This window comes from Aphis gossypii, chromosome X, assembly GCF_020184175.1.
Source record: "Aphis gossypii isolate Hap1 chromosome X, ASM2018417v2, whole genome shotgun sequence".
NCBI lineage: Eukaryota > Metazoa > Arthropoda > Insecta > Hemiptera > Aphididae > Aphis > Aphis gossypii.
The window spans coordinates 60,733,804-60,761,096 of record NC_065533.1 but is presented as its reverse complement, the minus strand read 5'-3'; the positions used below and the strand labels follow the sequence as shown (position 1 = coordinate 60,761,096).

The following is a 27,293-nucleotide window of genomic DNA, read 5'->3' as shown; positions in this document are numbered from 1 at the left end:
ATGACTTTAAAAATATTAAAATATTAGCTTAAAAAAAAATGCAAATATGACATAAGTCCTTAAAATAGGGAAATAAAAAAATTAAAAAAATGCAAAATGCATCAACTTTCGAGCCCTAGCCATAAGTAATTAAAAAAAAAAAAAATAATAATAATAGGTAGTTGATTGAATTTAAAATAATATGAACACAATGAAATAAAATTAGATTAAATCACTGTCATTTAATCAATCAGAATCGACTATATATATTCTTTCTTTATATGTTCAGCTTTAATTTTTACACGTTTACCATTATCGGCCATTTCATTATCAGATTCTTCGGACTCAAAATCACTAGGTGGCTTTTGATGCACTTCAACGTGTCTCTTCAACGCAACACTCCTCGAAAACACCTTGTTACAGGTGCTACATATATAAGGAAGAACAACATCATCTCTAAACAAAATAAAAATCATTTGAATTTAACATCATGTGTGATAATAATTTATAAAAAATATGACTAGATGAATAGTTACTTAGGCTCTTGTTTAGGTTTTAATAGTTTTTGTTTTTTGTCGTTGCAATTGATTACATGTGACCGAGCAGCCTCTTCACTCAAAAGGATCTTTAGACACATTTTACACGACCACACAGTGCTGTATACGGTTTTTGTATTATCGTACCTCACCATTGTGCGAGGACAAAATAGTTTTTCTTTGGGTTCGAGAATTGGACCTGTATTCTTACGTTGCTTACGCGACTTACAGTTCATGAGTGGATTTTTGGACATCTTTATAATGCAGAAATTCTGTTAAAAAGTTAAAATTGTATAAGTACCAATTAAGCATACTATATTATCTAAAAAAGTCTCATGTTTTGACAGAAAAAAAAAAATAAGGTATTATAAAATTAATAGATACATTATTTGCTCTAATTGGATTTTAAAATGTAAAACTATAAATGATAACCATCAATTAAATCAATGTAATGTATTTAGAATAAAATACTTAGATATTGGTAAATTTTCAAAAATTTGTTATTTTGTAATTTTATTTCAATATTGAGTTTGGATTTAAAGAAAACCAATAAATACATATCCTACAAAATGATGTACCACTATTTTTTTTCTTGTATTACCACAATAAATACAAATTTATTCGTTATTATTTACCTTAGTGTTATTTACAAATATCAAATGTGTAATAACCTAAAATGATATACTTAACGTATACAATAACTTTAATAGGTAACTAGGATTTGAATATTTATAAGTAAATAAACTTTTTTTTTTTAATTTGATGTATGTATTTATTTTACAATCTATTATTGTAATATCTTACTAATATTGAAGTTAATAACTTATAATCTATACTTTCATTTTTTATTAATATTTATTTATTTATTTATTTAGAAATCAATGGGACTAGCCCTTTTACAAAATTGAATGTGGTATATAGACCAATAATGTATGGAAAAAAGTAATTACAGAATATAATGATTATTAAGTACAACACTAAGTAATATTCAAAAGTATGTTAACATATAAGGGTACAAATAATATTGACAAGTACAAATATTGAAAAATAAGTTGGTGGAAACTAAATTAACAAGTTTCAGAGCTCTAACAAAGATTGAGTCATTACTTGATGTGGACTAGAGGAGTGGGATGGCAAAAAGATCATGATTTCTTGAGTAAAAAGAGAGAATACAGAAATTGATCTGAGCTAGAAGCTCAGGGATTACAACATTATAATTAATCGAATAGTTTATAAATAATACTCCTAAGTGAGAGCCTTGAGGAACACTATTTGTTTTTTTATTCCTGTAAATCCAAACCCACAAATAGTAATTTATAATTAATTAATTTATAATTTATATTTATCTAGCAGTGAGAAAAATAAATAAAATCAATTTTTCCTGGAATATTGTAGAGTTTTTTTTGATAATTTTGAATACTACACAAATTCAATATTCTGCAGGCCGCATAGATCTCCGTTTTGAAAAATTTTAATTTCAATTTTATAATCGGTCTTCAAAAATAATAAAATTTTAAGCAATTTTGTATAAATTATATTTTACTATTACTTTGAATAAAATACAAATCGGAGTTCGATGCATCTTGTAAGAAGTCTTCTTCTTTCAAATAAAAATATAATTACTAAAATCCGACAATTTTACAAGGCCTGAGAATTTTTCCTGTGAAGTCATTTTTTTTTATATAATACCCTCTATCATATCCACCCTTCAACAACAATCGGGTAGTAAATTAGTGGAAAAGTACTCTAATTAAGGTGTTAACTAAATTATAAAATTTTATAAAATTGCCGAAAATTTGAAAATCTAATACCGGGCCCCTTAAATACATGATGTAATGAGTACTAAATACTAATACATAGCTTATTAAAAAAATGCAAAGTTACAATGCCAAAATGGTGTTGCTATTATATAAGTTGTATATCTAACCTATGATGATATTCATAGGTTGAATATTGAAGTATAATTTAGTTAACAATATTTAAATCATTTAATACATAATATACAATTAATATTAAAATTAGGGTCCGGATTTATATTTTCTATATGTCTAAAATATGATACATACATTCTCTAAAAAAACTGCAAATATTCCGTGTTTATATTCTCTCCATAAGCAAAATTATTTTTACATTACTCGTTAAACATCTAATTATACTCAAATGAAGCTTAATAATATATAAAAACAATATAATTAAATCATTTATTACATAAAGTATAAAAGAAATGTTGAATAATCGATCAATAAATATTTTGTTTGTATCAGTATCATGGAAGAATGAACAGCCAGCATTACTGAAAATGCGCGCGTACGATACCTACGCGTCTCCGTGAAACGGGCCTTATCATTGCACGTATTTTTAACAAAATTAAACAAAAAGTATTATAGTTATTATTAAATCCATTAGCCATAAATGATTCATACATTTTTTTCCAGTTACCTTCTTTATTGAAATTAAAAGAAATCGGAATCTTTTTCTCAAAATGAATCGTCTAAAATTTTTACTCTACTGAGACTGTATATACCTATACTCAGACACAATATGAATCCGAACCCTAAATTTATAGCATAATGCTCCTTGGTACACCTACGCTCCTATTCCCTATATAGGTATATATTAAGGCTGAGGCTATACACGGCGTTTTCCGCCGCGTTTCGAACGTTGCGTACTTCTGAGTCGTTTTCCGTCTAATTGAAAATGCGTGGATTTATATCGGAGTAGCTATACAAGACGGACTTACTACGCCGCGTTTTAGTCCGTGGCGGAAAACGCCAGTCGCTTGCGTTTTAGCGGGCGAACGCCGAAACAATAAAATGGCGGCGTATCACGTCCGTCGTGTATAGCTACTCCGATGACCGATATAAACAAACGCATTATTAATTCGACTTAAAACGACGCGAAATACGCAGCATTCGAAACGCGTCAGAAAATGCGGGGCGGCTCGCGTTTAGACGAGCGAAAGCCGAAATAATAAAATGGCGGCGTATTACGTCCGCCGTGTATAGCTACTCCGATAAAAACCAACGCCTTTTCGATTCGGTGGGAAACGCTGGTCGGTTTGCGTTTTAGCGGACGAACGCCGAAATAATAAAAACGCGACGCATTACGTCCATCTCGTAAAGCTACTCCGATGTAAACAAACGCGTTTTCGATTCGACGGAAAACGCAGCAGAAAACGACGCGGAATACGCGACGTTCGAAACGCGGCGGAAAACGCCGTGTATAGCCTCAGCCTTAATGTAGACACTACAGTTAACATAAAACGCGAGTTTCATACGACAATATGCATATTATTATAAGAAAATTAATATTTTTTACAACTTACCAAACGTTTTGTGCTGCGTTAATACTATGTCGATCCGCGGTGAATTACAGACGTCAGCACTCTACAGCGTACACGAAGGAAAATAAAGCGGTCGGGAGAGACGGGAGTTTACACTGTGTTTTGTACTAGTAGCAGGCGCGGGGGTTAGGGGGGGGGAGGGTGGTAAATTGAAACGACTACAGCGCATGCGCGGGCTATCGACAGCCCGGGCTCCCACGACGTGCACGAGCAAAAACGAGCTAACGTTGTTCCGTTGCGAGGAGATCAATAAACATGGCCGAATAGTATTAGTAATAAATTTTAAGTTCATGGTATAAAAAAAAATGTTTATTCAAGAAACTGCTATTTCCATGGGAAATCATGAGTAAAAACTACGGACTAAGATATACATATACAATATACATATATACAGGTATTTATATAATATATATATATATATCTACATATCTATACATGTATACATATATATATACTATATAGCCAATGATAATATGTCTCGTTTGCGTGATGTGTCTTCCCGTCCACTTTAGCCTTTGGGGCGTTGGTGGGAGAGTCGACTAAGTCGTATCGTTGTAGGCCGTGGTATTAAGGTTGATAAGGCGCCGACCGGTCGCTGCGGTAGCTGTATACTTTGTACCGGCGATCGTTGCGTTCCGTGTCTACTCCCCCTTCAAACCGTCGCACAGCGTTACGTTTATAATGGTGTCACAATCTGGCGGGGTGCCGTTTTTTGGCGGCTACAACCCGTTTGCGCATATTTACTTTTTTTTACAACTCGTTTGCGCTAAAATACACAACTTGATTGCGCGCATATTATATTTTGGCTACCTGAGACAACAATCCCTATTGTCAGAAATCGTTTGTGCATACATTTTCCTTCTCACTTAAAAAGACTCAGGACTGTTGGTTTCAAACAGTCGTGATTAAAAATGTATATGTGTGTGTGTGTGTGTGTGTGTGATAAATGTTGATAACATCATAAGTAAATATGAAAATAATTATACTACATTTAATATGAAGTATCGTCGTAATTATTATAATTTTAAATTAAATTATTTGTGTAATAAATTTTTTAAATAAGTAAAAGGCAATGTCGAGACCTCCAAAACGGTTATAAAATATTTTAAATCAGTTATATATTAAGAACAAATTTAAAAATAAAAATATCATGTTATTAACCAATTAACCAAAGGAAATATACCATTTATAAATACCATTTGTAGTACCTAATTGTCCTAAATTAAATTTGTTAAAAGTATAAGTATTTTTTTATTGAATCAAAAATTTTAAATAAAAATATTAATTTGTAAATATCCTTTTATTTTTTTTGGTCTACATGACCCCTCCCTAGTTAGTAGGGGTCGCAACCCCCAGGTTGAGGAACTCTGGTCTACATTGTACTCGAACGGCCTACCCGACTGATAGCCCTCCCATGTTTTATCGTTACCTGTACCATCAATATATCAACGCTCAACTGTAGTGATATCGGCGCCGCCGAAGCTTTGCAAATATATCGAAACTAGGTCAAAGTTCGGTGGCGGGGGCGGCTGGCGATATTTTTGACAGCGCTAGAACCGGTTTTGTTGGACCCTATGCTACGCTGTGACGTTATCGGTAATAATGTCGTGGCCCGTGGGACGGCAAAGTTACCGACGGCGGGTGGCGATACGTTATGTAACTGCTTTCCGTTATCGTAACACGGTTATTTTTCGATCACGCGGATTTTTCCTCCGTACTAGAATACCTGTTACGTAAACCTAACTTGGAAATATCCTAGTTATCCGAAAAGACACACTCCTAATTAATCACCTTAGTACTAAGTAATATAAGCAGATATTCGAGGTGTGTATCAGCGTGGAACTTTTTACTTTACTCGTTTACCGGACTGAATCCTCAGCGGGGAGCTAATTTGACGCTGACCTTGCGGGGGTTGATTGTAGATCGTCCTCGCGGAGAGTGGTCGGCGTCTGTTAAGCTGTAACTGTAGTTGCCGATGTTAGTGCTTGTCTATAGCGCATGCCCTTCGTTGACCACTTAGGTCTTAGAAAAATACATAATATTTTTTATATTATGAACTAAGATTATGAACACGGGTATATTTAACTATTTATTATTATGTGATATTACTAAAAAGTTTTACTAGTTGCTCTATCATATTAATTATTATTATTATATTGGCCAATTTGTGTAAATTAGTATAAACTTACTTTTATCTCACCTACCATTTTAGTATCCATATATGCTAAAAATGTATTAATTATCATCAGTGGCGTATATAAAGGGGGCTTAGAGGTTCAACCCCCCATGAAATGTATGGTTGGTATGGGCATTGATTTTGGTTGCTATAATTTTATATATAATATTATTATCATATATTTTAACCCCCTCCGAAATTAATTTCTATATATGCCACTGATTATCATAATTATGTAGTTAACAAGATGGATATGTACTGACATAAGCTTAGGTTACTTATTAGGTTAGGTACTTATTACCTATTAGGTACCAAATAATATCAATATATAATTAATTGGGATCACCTGAGTTGCGTCCAGTGAAAAAGGTATAAACGAATTGCGTCCCAAAAAACACAGGACGCAAGTCGTGTGTTTAATTCAGGGGTCCTTAAATGACTAACAAAAATAAATAACAATTATAAATATAATCACAAGTTATTCAAAATATTGTTCATCAATTAATGTAATAAAAAAATATATAAACGTTAAATTACTTAGGTCCAATCAAAATTAATATAGTACATAATATAATAAAGAAGTAAATTAATAAATAATAATGATACCTTATTTTATCAATAAAAATATCAGTCAAAAACAAAAATTATTAGGTTTATTTTTTTTAGATAACCTTTTTACAAAATTTAATTTTAATTTAATTTTTTGATCTGTTTTTTAAAAATAAAACATTGTTTCGGCGTTGTTTCCTATTATGACGTATAATAATTAGCAAACTTCTTTTTAACATTACACTAACGGTTTGCATTATCTTTAAAACATCTAAAAATGTATAAATAACTGGATGAGAACTATTAAAACAAACTATTAAATTTTTTTTGAAAAGACTCGCACGGGTTTGTCGCTATGCACAGAATAAATCAGTAAAATTTGTGGTTACTAGAAATAATCATACAACGGTTATATTGGTAGTATAAAGACGTGATCAATCAATCAATTTTCAACGATCATAATACTTACATTAATTTATTATTTTAATATAATAACATAAATATAATTTTTATTTTTTCGTGATGTGGCCGAGCGCATCATATGCATGTACCTTGCGGGCCAAAATTACAATTAGAATTTTAGGTACGCAAATGTATACCCTGCGTACCGCAAATGACGCCACTGGTTATAATCCATACTTACTTATCGATTGAGAAATGGGAAGTCCGTATGGTCTCTAATATTTTTATCGAAAATATCTATAAAGCTAGAGCTACACACGGCGTAATCCGCCTCGTTGTCCATCGAACTAAAAATGCATTGGTTTATTTTTAATAAACGCCGCGGAATACGCAGCGTAATTTTAAATGCGGCAAATACGCCATGTATAGCTCCGGCCCAAAAGTACAAATCACTAAAAATAAGTTTCATTTAACATTATTTTGTTAATGATAAATATTTAATAATTATTATTGTTTTTTTTAAAAAAAAAAAAAATTTAAAAATATCAAAATCAAAAATAAATTTGGAAAGCTCAAAAAAAAAAAGGTAACTTAAAAGGTAACACGAATTGCGTCCGGGACGCAATTCGTTCAAAAAGGTTCGTCTACCTGTTTTGGTACGCAATTCCTGTGCACCGTTTCAGATAGCTCTTGTGTATTAATATTATTTTAGGAGTCATTGGAGTAACCGAACTAGATGAAAGTCATACTTCCAAATATTTAGGTGAAGTTTTTGTAAATACAGTATCAGAATGGGGCATTGAAAAAAATAATGTAGTGGCTGCAACAACAGATAGTGGGGCTAAGGCTAACATAAAAAAGCAGTAGTTGACGAATTTGGAGAAAAACGACATATAGCATGTTTAGCACATACTATTAATTTAATTGTGGAAAAAGGTATAAGTGAGACCCAAGAAGAAAATGCCACAACTTAAGTTAAAAGTGAAGGAGTTCCCCAATTACTGCATAAAGTTAGATGTATTGTTAAATACTTTAAAAAAAGTACCAAGGTGTGTGATGAATTAAGAAGTTTTCAAAAGTCAGAAGGTAACAAATACAATTATTAATAGTTTTATGACAAAACGATAATTCTTTTTTTATTGTTCAATTGTTCAATTTACATGAGTGTCCGTAGGGAAATGCAGAAAATTAATACTAAGGTTTAAAGATATATATTTTATAGAACCACAAGCCAAATAAAAAATATTAAATACACTATTAAATTTTATCGAAGCACAAAACCCATTTGCAAACAACGATAAGATCGGGGAAAATGAAGTAGAAGATAATTTTGATTCTACTAATAGTAATAATTGCATTGATCTTTGGAGTCTACACAGGAGTCTTGAGAAAAAACAAAAAAATAAAACGAAGTCCGGATCTCATGAGAGAGATGAGATACATTCTTATTTGGATAAATCGGTTATAGGACTCAAAGAAGATCCGATTATTGAATGGAAAATATCAAAGGAGCTTTTCAAATCTATATAAACTACAGACAATATCTTTTTATATTAGCCACATCAGTACCATCAGAAAGGTTGTTTAGTAAGACCGGTAACATTATGACTAAAAGTAGAAATAGAATATTAGGCTCAAGGTTGTCAAAACTAGTATTTTTACAATCATTAGATGATAAGTATTGGTTCTGAATTTCTAATTTTCTAAATATTTTACCTTACAAGTTGTAAAATTTATAATATTCAATGTACACATAATTATAATATAATAAAATATTTACTTGTTATTAAATTATAATATGACCTATTAATATTAATATATAAAATTATATCGATATATCGATATTTCGATATTTTGATACCTATAAAAAAGTTTACATCGATATATCGAACCAAGGTCGTTTTTGCGCATCCCTACTTGTGAACCTTTTCGTTTAAGAGACTTACTTACAGTGGTGGTTTTTGGTTGTATGATTTTAGTGAGGCGATTTTTGCATTAGTTCCCCTTCCTTCATAACAAAAATTAAACTAATATTGAAATCGGTTTCATTAGGCTCTGTGACAATAGTAATGGTTTATGATTATCCATATCTATAAGTGTTGTTGTTGAATGTGAAATCACGGCTGCGAGCTGACCATAGAACCTATTCATCTATTTTTAGTACTCAGAGGCGATGAAAAACGAGCCTCTCGATGATCATTGCGCTTGTGCAATTTTGCTTATTTAATAGTCGGGTGCATTCGCGTACCTACGTGCGTGTGTGTGTGTGTGTGTGTGTGTGTGTGTGTGTGTGTGTGTGTGTGTGTAATGTTGTATTATATGTATGAATATTTTATAAGAGATGTTAGTACGTAAGAAATAAGTTAAGAAAAACTATAGATAATAAGTAAAACAGTAAAATTCAATAAGTTAAGCAATAGTTAATTATTCACAGAAATAGGTTAAAATAACAATTGTGCAATTCGGTGCCAGTAAACTTTATATTACAGTTAGCATAGTAAGCAAGATATAATAATAAGGAATGTAAATAAATTTGTTTAATAATTTACTAATCGGGTTAGAATAACAATTACACAATAATCATAGTACCTATAATTGTAAATTTAACGTAGTAATAGAAAAATGTAGAACAATCGATAAGTAATTCGATTGTAAGTGTAATATATAAGTGAGATGGCTAAGACAGCAAAGGTAGTCACTAACCTAACTTTATTTTGGTATACGTCCGAGTAATCGGCGTATACGACAAAGTGGCGCCCAACTCGTGGCTCGTTAATCTACGGCTTTCTTTTGTGTGTGTGTGTGTGTGTGTGTGTGTTTTGATTATACACGATTTTTCGAGAGATCAGTGTGTGTGTTGAGTATTAAGTACACGCGAAATTTTTTTTGGATTTCTACAGTTGTGTGCGTTGAGTACACGTGAATTTTTTTCAGTTGTGTGTGTGTTGATTATACACGATTTTTTCGAGGTACCACAGTAAGTGAGTATTTGTGTGTGTGTGTGTTATACACGATTTTTTGAGAGAACAGAGAATGTGTATGTGTGCGTTGAGTACATGCGAATTTTTTTCAGTTGTGTGTGTGTTGATTATACACGATTTTTTCGAGATACCACAGTAAGTGTTTATTTGTGTGTGTGTGTGTTATACACGATTTTTCGAGATAACAAAAATGTGTATGTGTGTGTTGAGTACACGCGAATTTTATTTTTGGATTTCTCCAGTTATGTGTGAGTGTGCGGATTACACGCAAATTATTGCTGGATTTCTCCAGTTGTGTGTATGCGATATACACGAAGCGGATTTTTCAACCCAGCATTTGTGTGTGTGTTGATCATACGCGATTTCGTCTAGATTCTACAGTGTGTGTTTTCAGACAGCGCAGCAAGATTAGTAATTATATACGTCATATATGAATATATACCTTTTTTTTTATTATGTTTTTATTATTATTATTTTATTATTAGTATAGTTATTTATGTATTTATTTTTTTTTTAATTATTACTACTATTTAAAAAAAAAAAAAAAAAAAATTTTGGGATATGAACAGAAATTAAATTAAAATTAAATTTTATCGTGATTAACATATATTTACCTAAAGAAAAACAAAACTTATAGGTGTGTAAATGTATCCAGCCTTGTTTAAATTTTAAAGCTATAATATAAGAAAAACTTGTAATTCCCCCTCTGACCAAAAAGACCTTTTTTTTTTTTACACTTGTATAATATTTTTGTCCACAATAACACAACCAACAACCATTGCCGGCATGTTCCTCGAAATCAAAATGTACACCTACCAAAAACATATTACTCGAAAACTATGTTCACTGATCTTCCTGTTCGCCTCCAGGGCAGAAACAACCACATGGTACGGCGGTCGCTCAAAACCAGCCGGCCACTCCATGGCAATACTCAGTTGTACAGTGCCAACTAATAAATATACATAATAAAGAAAAACAAAAATAAGAAGAAGAAAAACAACAAAACAAACACAACATACCATAAAACTCGTATTATATCGCCACAGTTATAATTTCCGGGCGATTTGGAAGATCGCAAAACAGCTACTAAACCATCAAAAACACATCAGCAAATACAAAAACAATAAACAAAGAACAAGCATTTTCTACGTCAACATATTTCAGACAACACAACTACATAATTCCATAGTCAGTAGTCAGTAGTCATCAATAATTAAACAGCGTGACCAACAGACATAAATGCGGCTATTCAATTAAACTTTTCCATATACGGGGCACAGGTGTAAAATATGAGGTCATATTTTTTGTAATTTCGGGGACTGTTGTATTATATGTATGAATATTTTATAAGAGATATTAGTACGTAAGAAATAAGTTAAGAAAAACTATAGATAATAAGTAAAACAGTAAAATTCAATAAGTTAAGCAATAGTTAATTATTCACAGAAATAGGTTAAAATAATAATTGTGCAATTCGGTGCCAGTAAACTTTATATTACAGTTAGCATAGTAAGCAAGATATAATAATAAGGAATGTAAATAAATTTGTTTAATAATTTACTAATCGGGTTAGAATAACAATTACACAATAATCATAGTACCTATAATTGTAAATTTAACGTAGTAATAGAAAAATGTAGAACAATCGATAAGTAATTCGATTGTAAGTGTAATATATAAGTGAGATGGCTAAGACAGCAAAGGTAGTCAGTGGTGGTGATCGTGTGACTCGATCACCACCGGACGTCGTGTTCAAACTTCAAATAAAGTATTTTGCGTTATTTTGTGTTTAACTTTATTTTGGTATACGTCCGAGTAATCGACGTATACGACAGTAATTAATGTACACAAGCAACAATTCAGAGGCGACGTTAAACGGTGCCTCTCTGACGTCATCGAAATATTGCCGCCGGCTGAAATGATGAGATTTGTTTACGTAATAATTATTTCGTACATTTCTTATCGGTTTATCACTATTTTTGGTAGTATACGCGGAATAATATTATACAATAGTAAAAAAATGATAATTCATATTATTAAACTTCGTAAAGAAGAACTTTTTTCAAATAAAACCATAAACACGTTAAAATTTTTAACGAAATGTGTGCTATCGGTGAGTTCAGAATTATTCTTATAGAGTATTTTTACTACCAAATTTTAGGTTAGACACCGCCTTATTTGCCTTACTTTCAAAACCGCAACTGCTTACTTACAATTTACCGATTTTTAATTGCTTCGGATAGTGCATCGTAGTTTGAACAGTGTCACTCACGTTAAGTAAAACGTAACCATTTTTGTTAATTTTTAAATATACTTTACACGTTTTCACGTTGAATATTATCAGCAAAACATTTATGAAAACAGAACTTATACTTATTCAATTATTTTCAAATGCTTTGTTTTTCACTTATAATGTTTTGCACCTCATTTCTAAATACATAAAAATCAAACAGTTATCACAGCTCACGTAGGTTAACGATAAACTAAAAACTGAGTAAGAATAAAGACTGAACTGCAGTTGTTTCTGTGAAAAAGTGGATTACATAAAAGAAGGTTCTTGTAGGTCTAACGAAATGAGTTTACAATTGGTAATTTTTGTTTGCAGCCATGATATGGATCGACGGACTACTACTATTAGGTAAGTATAAATAAATAACGAATATATTATGATAGGGACACATAATAGTGCTGGTCAGCGAGGGGGCGAATAATAATAATAATATATGACATAAGATTGACACTAATAACAAAATAAGAAAAATAAAACTATACAAAGGTAATAAATAAATATAGATATAAAAAAGTAGTGGCGACGGCAATGTTTGAACAATGTCGGCACGACGGTGCAGTGCTTCCAAGGGGGTGACGTCGGCCGACGGTGGCAACATACTACACAAAAAACTGGGACACTTCACGCGGTGCGTACGAACGAAGACGAGTGTCACAGTAAAAAAGCAAACGGTATTTTCAACTTTCAAGTATTCGATCGCAGTTGGGACACGATAGTAGGTAATGATCGCGGTAGGTTTTCGCGAGCTCATTCGAGACCACTGTTCACGGCACAGAGCGAGCGTGTGAGAGTGTGTGTGTGTTATGGCGACTATCGGAAGCCCGATCAAACCGTTATTACGGTGTGTGACGTCGTCGTCTAAACAGCAGTAAAAGATATACTAGACACAACAACGTTATTAATAGTGCATATTGTACCTACCTAATAAAATATTTTATATCAACTTGGTAAATCCAGAACATTGCGTAACTAAATGCTATGTACACATACAATATGCATATAATGCAAGTTATGAGCATTTTTAATTTACACTATATCATACACTCATAACTTGCTAAACAATTTAACTATCGTAAAAAACTAACATACAAATAACACAGATAATGTTCTTATTATCAAGTTCCATAATAGGTTGATTAACTCTAATTTTTAAACTAACGGAACTAAACGTGATCTGCTAAGTATAAATTTGCTGTTACGCACTTGTAAGACGGAGACGACATATGCGGGTGTTGCGTCCTCTTAATACTTATTCTAGTCTTAAACAGCCTACTACACATTTTGTCATAAACCACGCATATCTATAATCATTTCCAACTACTTATTTGACGATGATGATGGTAATGCTTTATCTTTCAATTTACCTCCTTCGTCCTTTTTAATCAAGTGGCAGTCGGTGTTTACCTATACTTAATCCTATATCCAGTTAAGGAGTACCTAGTTGGTTAGTCATACCCGGCACATGAACCACTCTTGGGAACCGGGTTGTTGGATCGATATAAATAAAGTTTTATTTTATAGGTCCAAGAAACTTATGACCGACACGCGACGTGGTTATAACGTGGTTACGACGTGGTAGGACGTCTATAGGTTCTTATATAATGTAATTTTTTTTAAATTTAGGATAAGATTGTAACTTATATTATTGATTCATTAGTCATTACCTATTTTAACAATTGTGTGTTATTAAATACACTATATACTATAATTAGTATAATTATACTTCTATATATTTTTTATACTTAAATTAAGTATAAAAGGTATGTGGTAGATCCCCATATGACAGTCATGTGTTGTATACATAGACTGCATAAATCAAAATATAATACAGTTATTCCACATATATATACAATAAGATAATAAAAAAAATATTTTATAAAGGTATCTGTGAGTTATTCAATATTAATTAAATAAACATAGATAGATGAAAAATTAAATTTTTTAAAAAATGTTAAAAACCTAAAAATATATAGTAGATAAATTACTTAAATATATATATATTATGGTTTAACCAAAGGTTCTGATAAAAATATTATGATTGGCAAAATATACCTGCAGGCTGTTCCTAGATGGATTGAAAAAATATAGGTAGTTAAATTAATGATAAATTGTTTTTAAATAACTACATTTTGAATTTTACAGAAATACCTATATAAAATAAAATTAGAATAGAATTTTTGGTACTTCTGTGATATCTCAACTGCCTTACGTGCACAACTGTGTTATCTCAACTTCCCAAATATTTCCAAGACTACCTATTATATGATCAACTGTGTTATTTTGATTGCTGCAATTTTTAAATAATAAAAATAATTAATAATATTGAATTATAAAAAGTGGGCAAGTGGGTACCGTTCTGCTGTACATTAGGGGGTGGGGTTGACCTCGGACTAGGGTAGGTTAAATTTGAATGCAATGATAGGTATCATTGTATACGAAAAACGATTCTGACCGGAGATGATTTGTCAGTCTAGAACTCTAGAGTATTTAACGTTAGATATAAATATAAACAATTTTATGAACTTTGAACTAAAAATCTAAAGAATCTAAAAATTAAATTTTAATTAATATATTCATATTATAATATTGTTTATTTAACATTTAGTTAAATCTATTGTGAAACATAAAAAAATGTATGTAATACTATATAAAAATTAAAAACAATAAACTTTCATCACTCTCTACAATTTTCCCCGGTACACCTTTTTACATTTTGAACGAAGTGATGAATGTATTGATTTTACAATGATGTATGTTTTTTTTTTTTTTTTGTCTGTGTACAGCATAACTAGTCGAAATAATGCTTCAATTTCAAACTTCGGGAGTGGTTTCCGATGGAAAAGTAAATATCCTGGTGCATTATAGAGGTAAAAAGTAAACATTTTCTAACAGTTTTCAAAAAAATCGAGAAAAACAAAAAAAAAATTCGGAAAAACGGGAATTTTTACGCAAAACCATTTTTCGTCAAAATCGAATTTTTTGTTTTGCTATAACTCAAAAACTAATCGATGTAAATACTTGAAATTTTCACCAAATGTTTATATTAGCGTTCTCCATACACAGTTAAATTTTCAAAGAATTTTGAGTTTTTTTTTAACTATTTATAGACAATTGAAATTTTCAATTTTTCTAAGTATTTTTTTTTTAAACAACGATAAAAATTTTTTGGCTGACCAGAAAATCTTGAAAATTTAATACAAGGTTTCTTATAAGTTGTTCTTAAAGTGATAAAAAAAAATCCGAAATCGTTGGTCACAATTTTTTTTTATAAGTACTTAAAGTTCGAATTTATACGAAATATGTCGAAATTGCGAAAATTTGCAAGTAATTTTGTGGTTGGAAAATCGTAACAATTTTTTCTTTTATAACTAAGTTTTGAAAATTTGGTACAAGATTCTCCATAAACTTTTCTTCAAATATCTGTAAAAAAAACTCTACCGGATTCAGACAAAAAAATTTTATGAGTGTTTGAAATTTAAATTTTTACAAAACCGCGTTAAATAACGGTTTAGCCTCAAACGATTTTTGATATTTGTTGTTATTCAAATAGTATAAGTCGTAAATACTTAAAAAATTACCAGTTATTAGATTGTCATTTTTCTTACGTGATTTGATTTTCAAAATATTTTTGACTTTTTTTGAGCTATTATAGACAAATTAAATTTTCAATTTTCCTAAGAATTTTTTTTTGAAGTGTCGATAAAATTTTTTTGGCCCTATCAAAATACTTATACAAAAATCCTCATATGTTATTCTTATAGTGATTAAAAAATTATAAGAATACATAGGCACAATTTTTTTTTATTAGCATTTGAAGTTCAAATTTTGACAAAAATTCGTCAAAATTATGAATATTTGCAAATTATTGTGTAGGTATAATTCATAAAAATGTTTGTATAGGTAGCTATAAGAGTTGAAAATTTAATACAAGATTTTTCATAAGTTTAGCTTACAATAATTATAAAAGAACTTAAATTTTGGTGTATTCAGGCCATTAAAACATAAACCACCTTTTTCACCAACAACTGGAAATTATATCCTAGGCTGACAAATCATCTACGTTCAGAATCGTTTTTCGTTTACAATGATACCTATCAAATTTAACCTACCCTAGTCCGAGGTCAACCCCGCCCCCTAATGTACAGCAGAACGGTACCCACTTGCCCACTTTTTTCTTGTGATTTATTTTCAATAGCCATTACACTAAATACACATACTGCATTTAAGTAATTATTCCAGTACATAACTGTATTTTCACTTAAATGTAGTTCTTGTTCACATCACTTAGTATCATTTCATTAGACCAGCCATGTTATATGAATCACACAGCAGTCGTAAACGATATTTGTGATCTCGCAAACCAATTACCATATCGTATATTTACTTTTTTTTAAATTTTTTATGTTACATTTCCAAAAGATTTCGGAGGATGGCAAATTACAAAAAAAAATATTGAATAGACGTAACTCTAATATAGGACGGTTGTCGAATGACTGACGAAATAAAAACCAACATACGATGGTTAGAGTCAACTAATTGGCTAATAGTAATTTTACATCGAAAACAAAATTAAATTGTACATTACAATGATACAGATTGCAACCCGTAAATATACATTTATTAACGAACTGCTATACGGATGTAGTCGAGATAACCTAAATGATTCTAACAGGTAGTCTTGGAAGTATTTGGGTAGTCGATATAACATGGAAATACCGAATTATTTTATAAGTTCAGAATCAAATACTTGAATACCTAGGTTCTTGTGTGAATAATGTTGCTATTTTTTTATATATTAAAATTATTTTTATTTTATGGAAACAAACATCAATACAGCATAATGTAATTTTTTATTCGCTTATGTTATTATTAATTATTATTAATACCTATTAAGTATTATAATTTATATTCACACAATAAATTATACGTATGACATATGCTACCTAAATTATGTTATCGTACCTGTGGGTGGCCGAAGGTAATTTTTAAAATGCAAATAAAAGTTTGGGTCTGCATCACTTCGTACGGAATGATTTTCTTCAAATCGCTATCGATGAATGCATTGAAAGAGTTAATATGATGACTGTATAATCCACGGGTCTCCAAATATTCTTTGACTAGAAATTCTTTGTCACGAAGCACTTCGACCATTTTTTTTTTTTGTTTAGTTCTTACGTCTCTGCAATGAGTAACGATAGTCGATAGAGTTAAATAAGTTCATGAAAAAAAATACATAACGTTAAATAAAAATTCTACGATAGGATTACGAAAAAAAAACGTGCGTTTGTTGTCATTTTGAAGAAAATGATAAACCGAAAAACGTGATAAACAAAAATATTGATAACAAGTAATTTTACTTGATACTATAAATTCTGTACACTGTACACTGGACGGTCTACACCGTATTCATAATAAGACTATAATTGCTCATAATTAATAGTATGTACAATTCCAAGAAGGAATTCTACTTGTTCTAGTATATTTTAATATAAGCGATCTCTTAACATAAAATATATTCCAAACATTAATATTAATATGATATAAACACTATAAACGATAACAAAAAATTTTTTTTTAGCATACCCACTTCAATGCAAAGTACTTTTTACTGGAGGCCGATTTTTGAAATCGCGATAAACTGGCGAATGCGATAAGAATTTTATCGCACGATAATAAAAATTTGGTATTCTTAAAAACATGTATGATTTTAGTCGAACGAAAAACATTCGTCTAATGTATGAAATGTGATATAAATTTTCTTATTATACAACAGAATATTAGACATTATAGTTATTACCCACTAAATATTTTTATCAATTATCGATTTGTCATTTTGCGTTGTGTATATTTCTTTGTATTAATCCGTAATTAATTGTCTTTCTTCGATTACAATGGCAAATTTTGATGAAATGGCAATGTTATTTGCGATTGATAATGTTATTGAGCATGAACGAGTGAATAACGTACGACAAACACAAAGGAAAGAGACAAATTCAGATACTTTCGATACATCAGATCGAATTTTCATTAAAAATTTCAGACTTACTTCAGACCTTGTAAGATATTTTATTGAACATTTACGACCACATATAATTTCAAAATACCATCAGTCTGCAATTGATTTAAATACAAAGGTTAGTGAATAAATTATACTCTTATGTTCATTTTTCATAATTGTGCACGTAGTGTTTCAAAATAATATAAATATATTTAATATTTCTCTACATTAATAAGATTCTAGTAACATTGAATTTTTTGCTACTAAATCGTACCAGTCTCCAACTGATAATAGTCGGTTTATAATTTTGTCTCAACCGTCTGTATTCTACCGTACAAACAAAGTTGTGGAGGCAATAAACCAGCCAGAAATATTTGACGAATGGGTTAAGTTACCTAGAACTCTGAATAAGCTGAGTGAAATCCGCAATAGATAACTTTTAAATTTTCTTTTGAATATTTTTAATAATTGTTTAGTAAGATTTTCAATATTATTACAGTTTCTATAGGTAGATTGGTAATCTTTCAAACCTAATTTTTCACTATATTACAAGATTGCCACTTAAGTTTAATTTTGAAAATAGTCGAAAATTAGATTAATATTTTTTAATTATAACTATTTATTATTTACCTATTATTATTTTAGATTATTTAATTTTAGAAATCATTCATTGTAGGACAGAACTAATACTTAAAAGCATATTATTATTCAACTGAAATATTAAAGCCATGTTATAAAATATTAACATTATCCCTATAGTATATAACATTAAATATGAATAGGTATATAATACAATATATTATATAACTTACCTATTTATTCATGATTTTTAACAAATATTTTTACAAAAACGAGCATTTTAAGAAAACTATCAATGATATAATATTAAAAAAGTAATAAAAAAAAAAAAACTTTTACTGAAAAAAGGGCTTTTAGAGACTTCCAAAATAAAAATGGTTTTCAGTTGAAAAAGTGACTTAATGGCAGCCCTTTAATATATTTTATGTTGTAAGGTTGCAGTGTATATCTTATAGTTTAACTAAATAAATAAATATTTAAACTCAACTTTAGATTTGTGATTCAAAGTTAAGAATTTTAAATGTGAATGCATTATTTCCTGGTAGCATCCACAATACACATATATGAAATAATAGTTCTGTTTTACCAGTTTTTCAGCAATTATACAGACACAATCATAATAACATTTATTTATTAGGTAAAATACATTCCTAACATTGTATTTAAATTACAAATTATTTCTTTTTAATAACATCTTTATTTAAAAATATTATTAGGCAATTCTGGATACCTCTCACGTCAATAGTTTTTGACACCAATATCAATCCCTACAACGGATGCTGAAAGATATTATAATCAAAAACAAATGTCAACCAGACGCATAATAGAACGTTGTAGCGGAGTGTTAAAAGTGCGATTTAGGTACCTAAAATCTATTTCCAATTTCAAAGCTAAGCACAATTTTAACATAAATTTTTCTTCTTTATTCAAGGTGTTTATTGAAAAACAGAACTTAATGTCTTTGCACTATAAACCAGAAAAGGCATTGTTAATAATAAATGCGTGTATAGTTCTACATAATATGTGTATTACTAACAATGTTCCCTTGTATAGTTGTATGAACTTGACGTTCCTGTGCATGATGATTTGGGTGTGATGGTAAACCAAGAAATATTAGCTTGACCATATTCAAAATTTACACTTGGCTCTTGGTAGACACATAGGAATACAATATAACATAGGTACTTACTTCATAGACATGTTGTTTAAAGTTATGCATAATTTTCATTATTAATAAAATATATATTTTTTATTGAAAGTAACTGTGTAATGTGTTATATATGTAAGTATCTGCAATCTAGTCAAGTATTTAAAATTCAAAAACTATACAATAAAAATAAATGTTTATTATAAGAAATGTTATATATAATAATAAAAAAAAAAAATAACTATCTTTGACACAGAAATAAGAATTTTAATAAATAATAATAACAAATAAAATTAAATTAAAAACCCCTTTTACCTACCTAATCCTTTGGTAATGCAGTCTTAAGGTTTTTAATTTAGTTTTGATATTTTTTCAGATAGTGTTATAAATACTGTTGTAAGGTTCTTAAATATTACGTTTTTATCTTCCATCAGCTTTAATTTTTTCTCATAGTATATGTTCCTATTTTCCATCAGTTTTATTATTTTTTTTTTTTTTAATAATAATCTATTTTTAATTTCATTTTTTCTCTGAAATATCACCTAGTCATTTTGCTTTCAGCATTTATAATCAGAGAACTTATTAAATATGCATGAAAAAAATGATTTATTATTATTTTTCCAAGATGATCCATACAACGGGTTTATGTACCTAAATTCTCGATTCACTTATAATAATAATTATCCAGTATTAACATTGTATAAATATTACATATTTTTATTTTATATTTTTTTTGTATTTATATGTACATATAATTGTTTTGTTTTATTTTTTGTTATTAGTGAATATATTTTATCAGTTTGAAAATTAATACTATCGTTTAAATTATACACAACATTAATTTTAAACAAACATCTGTAAATATAATTATTACATCTTTTCATACAATAAATCAATTGAATTATTATTTTATTTTTTTAGAATATTATAAATGTCTAATATAATATTACCTACCTAACTTAATTTAAAAATGTTGTGTAGATCATAAACTTTATAATTATTTAATTTCATACAACTATTCTTTATATTTTCTACATTAGTATTATTCTTGTGATTAACATTTTTTTTTATTTTTTCATAGTTTTTAATATTTTTTTGTAGTAATATTGAAATAATGTGCTAAAATAGCTTTATCGATAATCAAAATCAATTATGTCTTTAAACTCTTATTAACAGAATATTTGGTCTTTGACCCAAAAGACTTATGTCACAATAGTGATATTTTAAATCTTATATCAGACCAATTGATTTAGATTAGGTACCTATTAATATTATGTTAGAAAAATTAAATCGGAAAACAAAAAATTTGATAAGCTATAAAGATAAGATATATGTTGCTAATTGTTGTTGACAGGTTTTTCTTCATTTAACCATTAATGTTTGAACTGATGTCCAACATTAATAATAATTCCCAATTTTTATTATACTGTAATTAATTACAGATAAATATCCCACTCAAAAGTTTTACTATTTATGTTTGTCTGTTAATGACTCATTTGCTTAGAAACTAAAAATCCAATTTTAAATATCGATCTATTATAATGGTTGATTTCATACATCATGATAAAATACCAAATCTTATATTTTAAAACTGTAGTATAAAATGTTATTTTATCATAAGGATGAGGTATATAGTTATCAATTGTCTTCAACATTATTATTATTAGTAAAATTACAGTCCACTGAGTATATGCCTGCACAAACTACTGAAAAACTGATATGAATATATGATGTGCCAGAATACAAGGTGGTTCATCAAGCATGACACCCTGATTTTTCCTTAAATAAATACATAAGTTTGATAAATCTAAATTCTGAAATTGGTATTTTAAAAATATTTACATTTTTAAATATGTATAAGATTATCTTCAAAAGTTATCTTTTGGATTTATAATATGTGTTTTTACAACATTTATGTCTTATTTATTTATCTGTCATGAGCTGATTATAACAAAAAAAAAAAAAAACAGTCTATTAGTTTGTGTATAGTTAGTAGTGTAATAATTAGTTTATTAAATTAATTAATACAATATAGACAAATAATGAAGTGTACTGAACAGTGATCGTGACTTGTAGTATTTGCATTTTTCAAAGCGTTGATGTTACTTTGCTGTTTTTTTTTTAGCACTATTTTTTGAAAGTAGAAAAAAGATACATATTTTTTTGGTTAGTGTTAATCAATTTTATCAGTTTATATTTATAGAATAATTTGTGTTATAACGTTGAGATTGTTGCTGTAAATAATTCCATTGATGAGTAGTCCCTATCTTGTTTTGTGGTATTCTAGCTAATTTTTAATTATTATAATGTATTTACTTATGTAAATTTTACATAAGGATGATTTTGTAACATTACATATTATATAATAACATAAATCTTTAAAATTCATAAATTAGGTATAAGGTATAACCTCACTATTTATTGATAAAAATAATTATGTTTTTTAATCACATTAAATAATTTTTCTGCATATTTCAGCATTATAAGTGATTATCATGACCTTTTTCTAGAAATACAAATCACACACCCTGGCCACTGAGGAAAACGAAAAATCTAACCCAAAATGTATTATTTATTGGGATCAATTTATTTCATAATTCAAAGTTAAATATTTAGTTATAACTACCAAAATATTGTAATTCTATAAAAAAAAAAGCACAAGATTACCCATAAGTAGGGCTAGGATTTTATAGCATTTGTTAAATTTAAACTAAGAGTCATAAGTAGGGCTCGGAAGTTGATGACTTTAAAAATATTAAAATATTAGCTTAAAAAAAAATGCAAATATGACATAAGTCCTTAAAATAGGGAAATAAAAAAATTAAAAAAATGCAAAATGCATCAACTTTCGAGCCCTAGCCATAAGTAATTAAAAAAAAAAAAAAATAATAATAATAGGTAGTTGATTGAATTTAAAATAATATGAACACAATGAAATAAAATTAGATTAAATCACTGTCATTTAATCAATCAGAATCGACTATATATATTCTTTCTTTATATGTTCAGCTTTAATTTTTACACGTTTACCATTATCGGCCATTTCATTATCAGATTCTTCGGACTCAAAATCACTAGGTGGCTTTTGATGCACTTCAACGTGTCTCTTCAACGCAACACTCCTCGAAAACACCTTGTTACAGGTGCTACATATATAAGGAAGAACAACATCATCTCTAAACAAAATAAAAATCATTTGAATTTAACATCATGTGTGATAATAATTTATAAAAAATATGACTAGATGAATAGTTACTTAGGCTCTTGTTTAGGTTTTAATAGTTTTTGTTTTTTGTCGTTGCAATTGATTACATGTGACCGAGCAGCCTCTTCACTCAAAAGGATCTTTAGACACATTTTACACGACCACACAGTGCTGTATACGGTTTTTGTATTATCGTACCTCACCATTGTGCGAGGACAAAATAGTTTTTCTTTGGGTTCGAGAATTGGACCTGTATTCTTACGTTGCTTACGCGACTTACAGTTCATGAGTGGATTTTTGGACATCTTTATAATGCAGAAATTCTGTTAAAAAGTTAAAATTGTATAAGTACCAATTAAGCATACTATATTATCTAAAAAAGTCTCATGTTTTGACAGAAAAAAAAAAAATAAGGTATTATAAAATTAATAGATACATTATTTGCTCTAATTGGATTTTAAAATGTAAAACTATAAATGATAACCATCAATTAAATCAATGTAATGTATTTAGAATAAAATACTTAGATATTGGTAAATTTTCAAAAATTTGTTATTTTGTAATTTTATTTCAATATTGAGTTTGGATTTAAAGAAAACCAATAAATACATATCCTACAAAATGATGTACCACTATTTTTTTTCTTGTATTACCACAATAAATACAAATTTATTCGTTATTATTTACCTTAGTGTTATTTACAAATATCAAATGTGTAATAACCTAAAATGATATACTTAACGTATACAATAACTTTAATAGGTAACTAGGATTTGAATATTTATAAGTAAATAAACTTTTTTTTTTAATTTGATGTATGTATTTATTTTACAATCTATTATTGTAATATCTTACTAATATTGAAGTTAATAACTTATAATCTATACTTTCATTTTTTATTAATATTTATTTATTTATTTATTTAGAAATCAATGGGACTAGCCCTTTTACAAAATTGAATGTGGTATATAGACCAATAATGTATGGAAAAAAGTAATTACAGAATATAATGATTATTAAGTACAACACTAAGTAATATTAAAGTATGTTAACATATAAGGGTACAAATAATATTGACAAGTACAAATATTGAAAAATAAGTTGGTGGAAACTAAATTAACAAGTTTCAGAGCTCTAACAAAGATTGAGTCATTACTTGATGTGGACTAGAGGAGTGGGATGGCAAAAAGATCATGATTTCTTGAGTAAAAAGAGAGAATACAGAAATTGATCTGAGCTAGAAGCTCAGGGATTACAACATTATAATTAATCGAATAGTTTATAAATAATACTCCTAAGTGAGAGCCTTGAGGAACACTATTTGTTTTTTTATTCCTGTAAATCCAAACCCACAAATAGTAATTTATAAATTAATTAATTTATAATTTATATTTATCTAGCAGTGAGAAAAATAAATAAAATCAATTTTTCCTGGAATATTGTAGAGTTTTTTTTGATAATTTTGAATACTACACAAATTCAATATTCTGCAGGCCGCATAGATCTCCGTTTTGAAAAATTTTAATTTCAATTTTATAATCGGTCTTCAAAAATAATAAAATTTTAAGCAATTTTGTATAAATTATATTTTACTATTACTTTGAATAAAATACAAATCGGAGTTCGATGCATCTTGTAAGAAGTCTTCTTCTTTCAAATAAAAATATAATTACTAAAATCCGACAATTTTACAAGGCCTGAGAATTTTTCCTGTGAAGTCATTTTTTTTTTATAATACCCTCTATCATATCCACCCTTCAACAACAATCGGGTAGTAAATTAGTGGAAAAGTACTCTAATTAAGGTGTTAACTAAATTATAAAATTTTATAAAATTGCCGAAAATTTGAAAATCTAATACCGGGCCCCTTAAATACATGATGTAATGAGTACTAAATACTAATACATAGCTTATTAAAAAAATGCAAAGTTACAATGCCAAAATGGTGTTGCTATTATATAAGTTGTATATCTAACCTATGATGATATTCATAGGTTGAATATTGAAGTATAATTTAGTTAACAATATATTTAAATCATTTAATACATAATATACAATTAATATTAAAATTAGGGTCCGGATTTATATTTTCTATATGTCTAAAATATGATACATACATTCTCTAAAAAAACTGCAAATATTCCGTGTTTATATTCTCTCCATAAGCAAAATTATTTTTACATTACTCGTTAAACATCTAATTATACTCAAATGAAGCTTAATAATATAAAAACAATATAATTAAATCATTTATTACATAAAGTATAAAAGAAATGTTGAATAATCGATCAATAAATATTTTGTTTGTATCAGTATCATGGAAGAATGAACAGCCAGCATTACTGAAAATGCGCGCGTACGATACCTACGCGTCTCCGTGAAACGGGCCTTATCATTGCACGTATTTTTAACAAAATTAAACAAAAAGTATTATAGTTATTATTAAATCCATTAGCCATAAATGATTCATACATTTTTTTCCAGTTACCTTCTTTATTGAAATTAAAAGAAATCGGAATCTTTTTCTCAAAATGAATCGTCTAAAATTTTTACTCTACTGAGACTGTATATACCTATACTCAGACACAATATGAATCCGAACCCTAAATTTATAGCATAATGCTCCTTGGTACACCTACGCTCCTATTCCCTATATAGGTATATTAAGGCTGAGGCTATACACGGCGTTTTCCGCCGCGTTTCGAACGTTGCGTACTTCTGAGTCGTTTTCCGTCTAATTGAAAATGCGTGGATTTATATCGGAGTAGCTATACAAGACGGACTTACTACGCCGCGTTTTAGTCCGTGGCGGAAAACGCCAGTCGCTTGCGTTTTAGCGGGCGAACGCCGAAACAATAAAATGGCGGCGTATCACGTCCGTCGTGTATAGCTACTCCGATGACCGATATAAACAAACGCATTATTATTCGACTTAAAACGACGCGAAATACGCAGCATTCGAAACGCGTCAGAAAATGCGGGGCGGCTCGCGTTTAGACGAGCGAAAGCCGAAATAATAAAATGGCGGCGTATTACGTCCGCCGTGTATAGCTACTCCGATAAAAACCAACGCCTTTTCGATTCGGTGGGAAACGCTGGTCGGTTTGCGTTTTAGCGGACGAACGCCGAAATAATAAAAACGCGACGCATTACGTCCATCTCGTAAAGCTACTCCGATGTAAACAAACGCGTTTTCGATTCGACGGAAAACGCAGCAGAAAACGACGCGGAATACGCGACGTTCGAAACGCGGCGGAAAACGCCGTGTATAGCCTCAGCCTTAATGTAGACACTACAGTTAACATAAAACGCGAGTTTCATACGACAATATGCATATTATTATAAGAAAATTAATATTTTTTACAACTTACCAAACGTTTTGTGCTGCGTTAATACTATGTCGATCCGCGGTGAATTACAGACGTCAGCACTCTACAGCGTACACGAAGGAAAATAAAGCGGTCGGGAGAGACGGGAGTTTACACTGTGTTTTGTACTAGTAGCAGGCGCGGGGGTTAGGGGGGGGGAGGGTGGTAAATTGAAACGACTACAGCGCATGCGCGGGCTATCGACAGCCCGGGCTCCCACGACGTGCACGAGCAAAAACGAGCTAACGTTGTTCCGTTGCGAGGAGATCAATACAAACATGGCCGAATAGTATTAGTAATAAATTTTAAGTTCATGGTATAAAAAAAATATGTTTATTCAAGAAACTGCTATTTCCATGGGAAATCATGAGTAAAAACTACGGACTAAGATATACATATACAATATACATATATACAGGTATTTATATAATTATATATATATATATATATTATATATATATATATATATACATATCTATACATGTATACATATATATATACTATATAGCCAATGATAATATGTCTCGTTTGCGTGATGTGTCTTCCCGTCCACTTTAGCCTTTGGGGCGTTGGTGGGAGAGTCGACTAAGTCGTATCGTTGTAGGCCGTGGTATTAAGGTTGATAAGGCGCCGACCGGTCGCTGCGGTAGCTGTATACTTTGTACCGGCGATCGTTGCGTTCCGTGTCTACTCCCCCTTCAAACCGTCGCACAGCGTTACGTTTATAATGGTGTCACAAT

General features: G+C 29.6%; 3 protein-coding genes and 1 pseudogene across 6 annotated transcripts in view; 2 read left to right on the top strand and 2 right to left on the bottom strand.

The window, feature by feature from the left end:
• Positions 1 to 27,293, top strand: part of LOC114130738 (voltage-dependent anion-selective channel-like) — a 49,082-nt gene that overhangs the window by 4,811 nt on the left and 16,978 nt on the right. The window contains exon 1 of one of the 2 annotated variants that reach the window (XM_050205798.1): positions 17,942 to 18,390. The exons of the other annotated variant lie outside the window; for it this stretch is intronic. The gene's annotated coding sequence lies outside the window, so the exon portion shown is untranslated. Of the gene's footprint in view, positions 1 to 17,941; positions 18,391 to 27,293 lie in introns of those variants that run through there. 2 annotated transcript variants of the gene reach the window in all.
• Positions 202 to 25,472, bottom strand: LOC126551735 (uncharacterized). 3 transcript variants are annotated; one of them, XM_050205803.1, is made up of 3 exons: positions 25,303 to 25,472; positions 516 to 787; positions 202 to 435 (listed from the first exon to the last, which is right to left on the bottom strand). In XM_050205803.1, exons 2-3 carry the CDS (start codon positions 767 to 769, stop codon positions 240 to 242), a joined length of 450 nt encoding a protein of 149 aa, XP_050061760.1. In that variant the 5' UTR covers positions 770 to 787; positions 25,303 to 25,472; the 3' UTR covers positions 202 to 239. The 3 variants fall into 3 exon arrangements, with proteins under 3 accessions (XP_050061760.1, XP_050061759.1, XP_050061761.1); XM_050205802.1 differs by lacking the exon at positions 25,303 to 25,472 and adding an exon at positions 3,841 to 4,077; XM_050205804.1 differs by lacking the exon at positions 25,303 to 25,472 and adding an exon at positions 2,582 to 2,692.
• LOC126552609 (uncharacterized) lies at positions 7,241 to 9,195 on the top strand (annotated as a pseudogene).
• LOC126551734 (uncharacterized) lies at positions 22,547 to 26,844 on the bottom strand. The gene is made up of 3 exons (XM_050205801.1): positions 26,557 to 26,844; positions 23,237 to 23,508; positions 22,547 to 23,156 (listed from the first exon to the last, which is right to left on the bottom strand). Exons 2-3 carry the CDS (start codon positions 23,488 to 23,490, stop codon positions 22,961 to 22,963), a joined length of 450 nt encoding a protein of 149 aa, XP_050061758.1. The 5' UTR covers positions 23,491 to 23,508; positions 26,557 to 26,844; the 3' UTR covers positions 22,547 to 22,960.

What these genes read in the sequence shown, in the direction of transcription:
- LOC126551735 (XM_050205803.1), bottom strand. Translation starts at nt 769, where the DNA reads ATGTCCAAAAATCCACTCATGAACTGTAAGTCGCGTAAGCAACGTAAG. An exon ending in AAACCTAAACAAGAGCCTAA is followed by an intron (nt 436 to 515) that starts GTAACTATTCAT and finishes TATTTTGTTTAG; the next exon opens with AGATGATGTTGTTCTTCCTT.
- LOC126551734 (XM_050205801.1), bottom strand. Translation starts at nt 23,490, where the DNA reads ATGTCCAAAAATCCACTCATGAACTGTAAGTCGCGTAAGCAACGTAAG. An exon ending in AAACCTAAACAAGAGCCTAA is followed by an intron (nt 23,157 to 23,236) that starts GTAACTATTCAT and finishes TATTTTGTTTAG; the next exon opens with AGATGATGTTGTTCTTCCTT.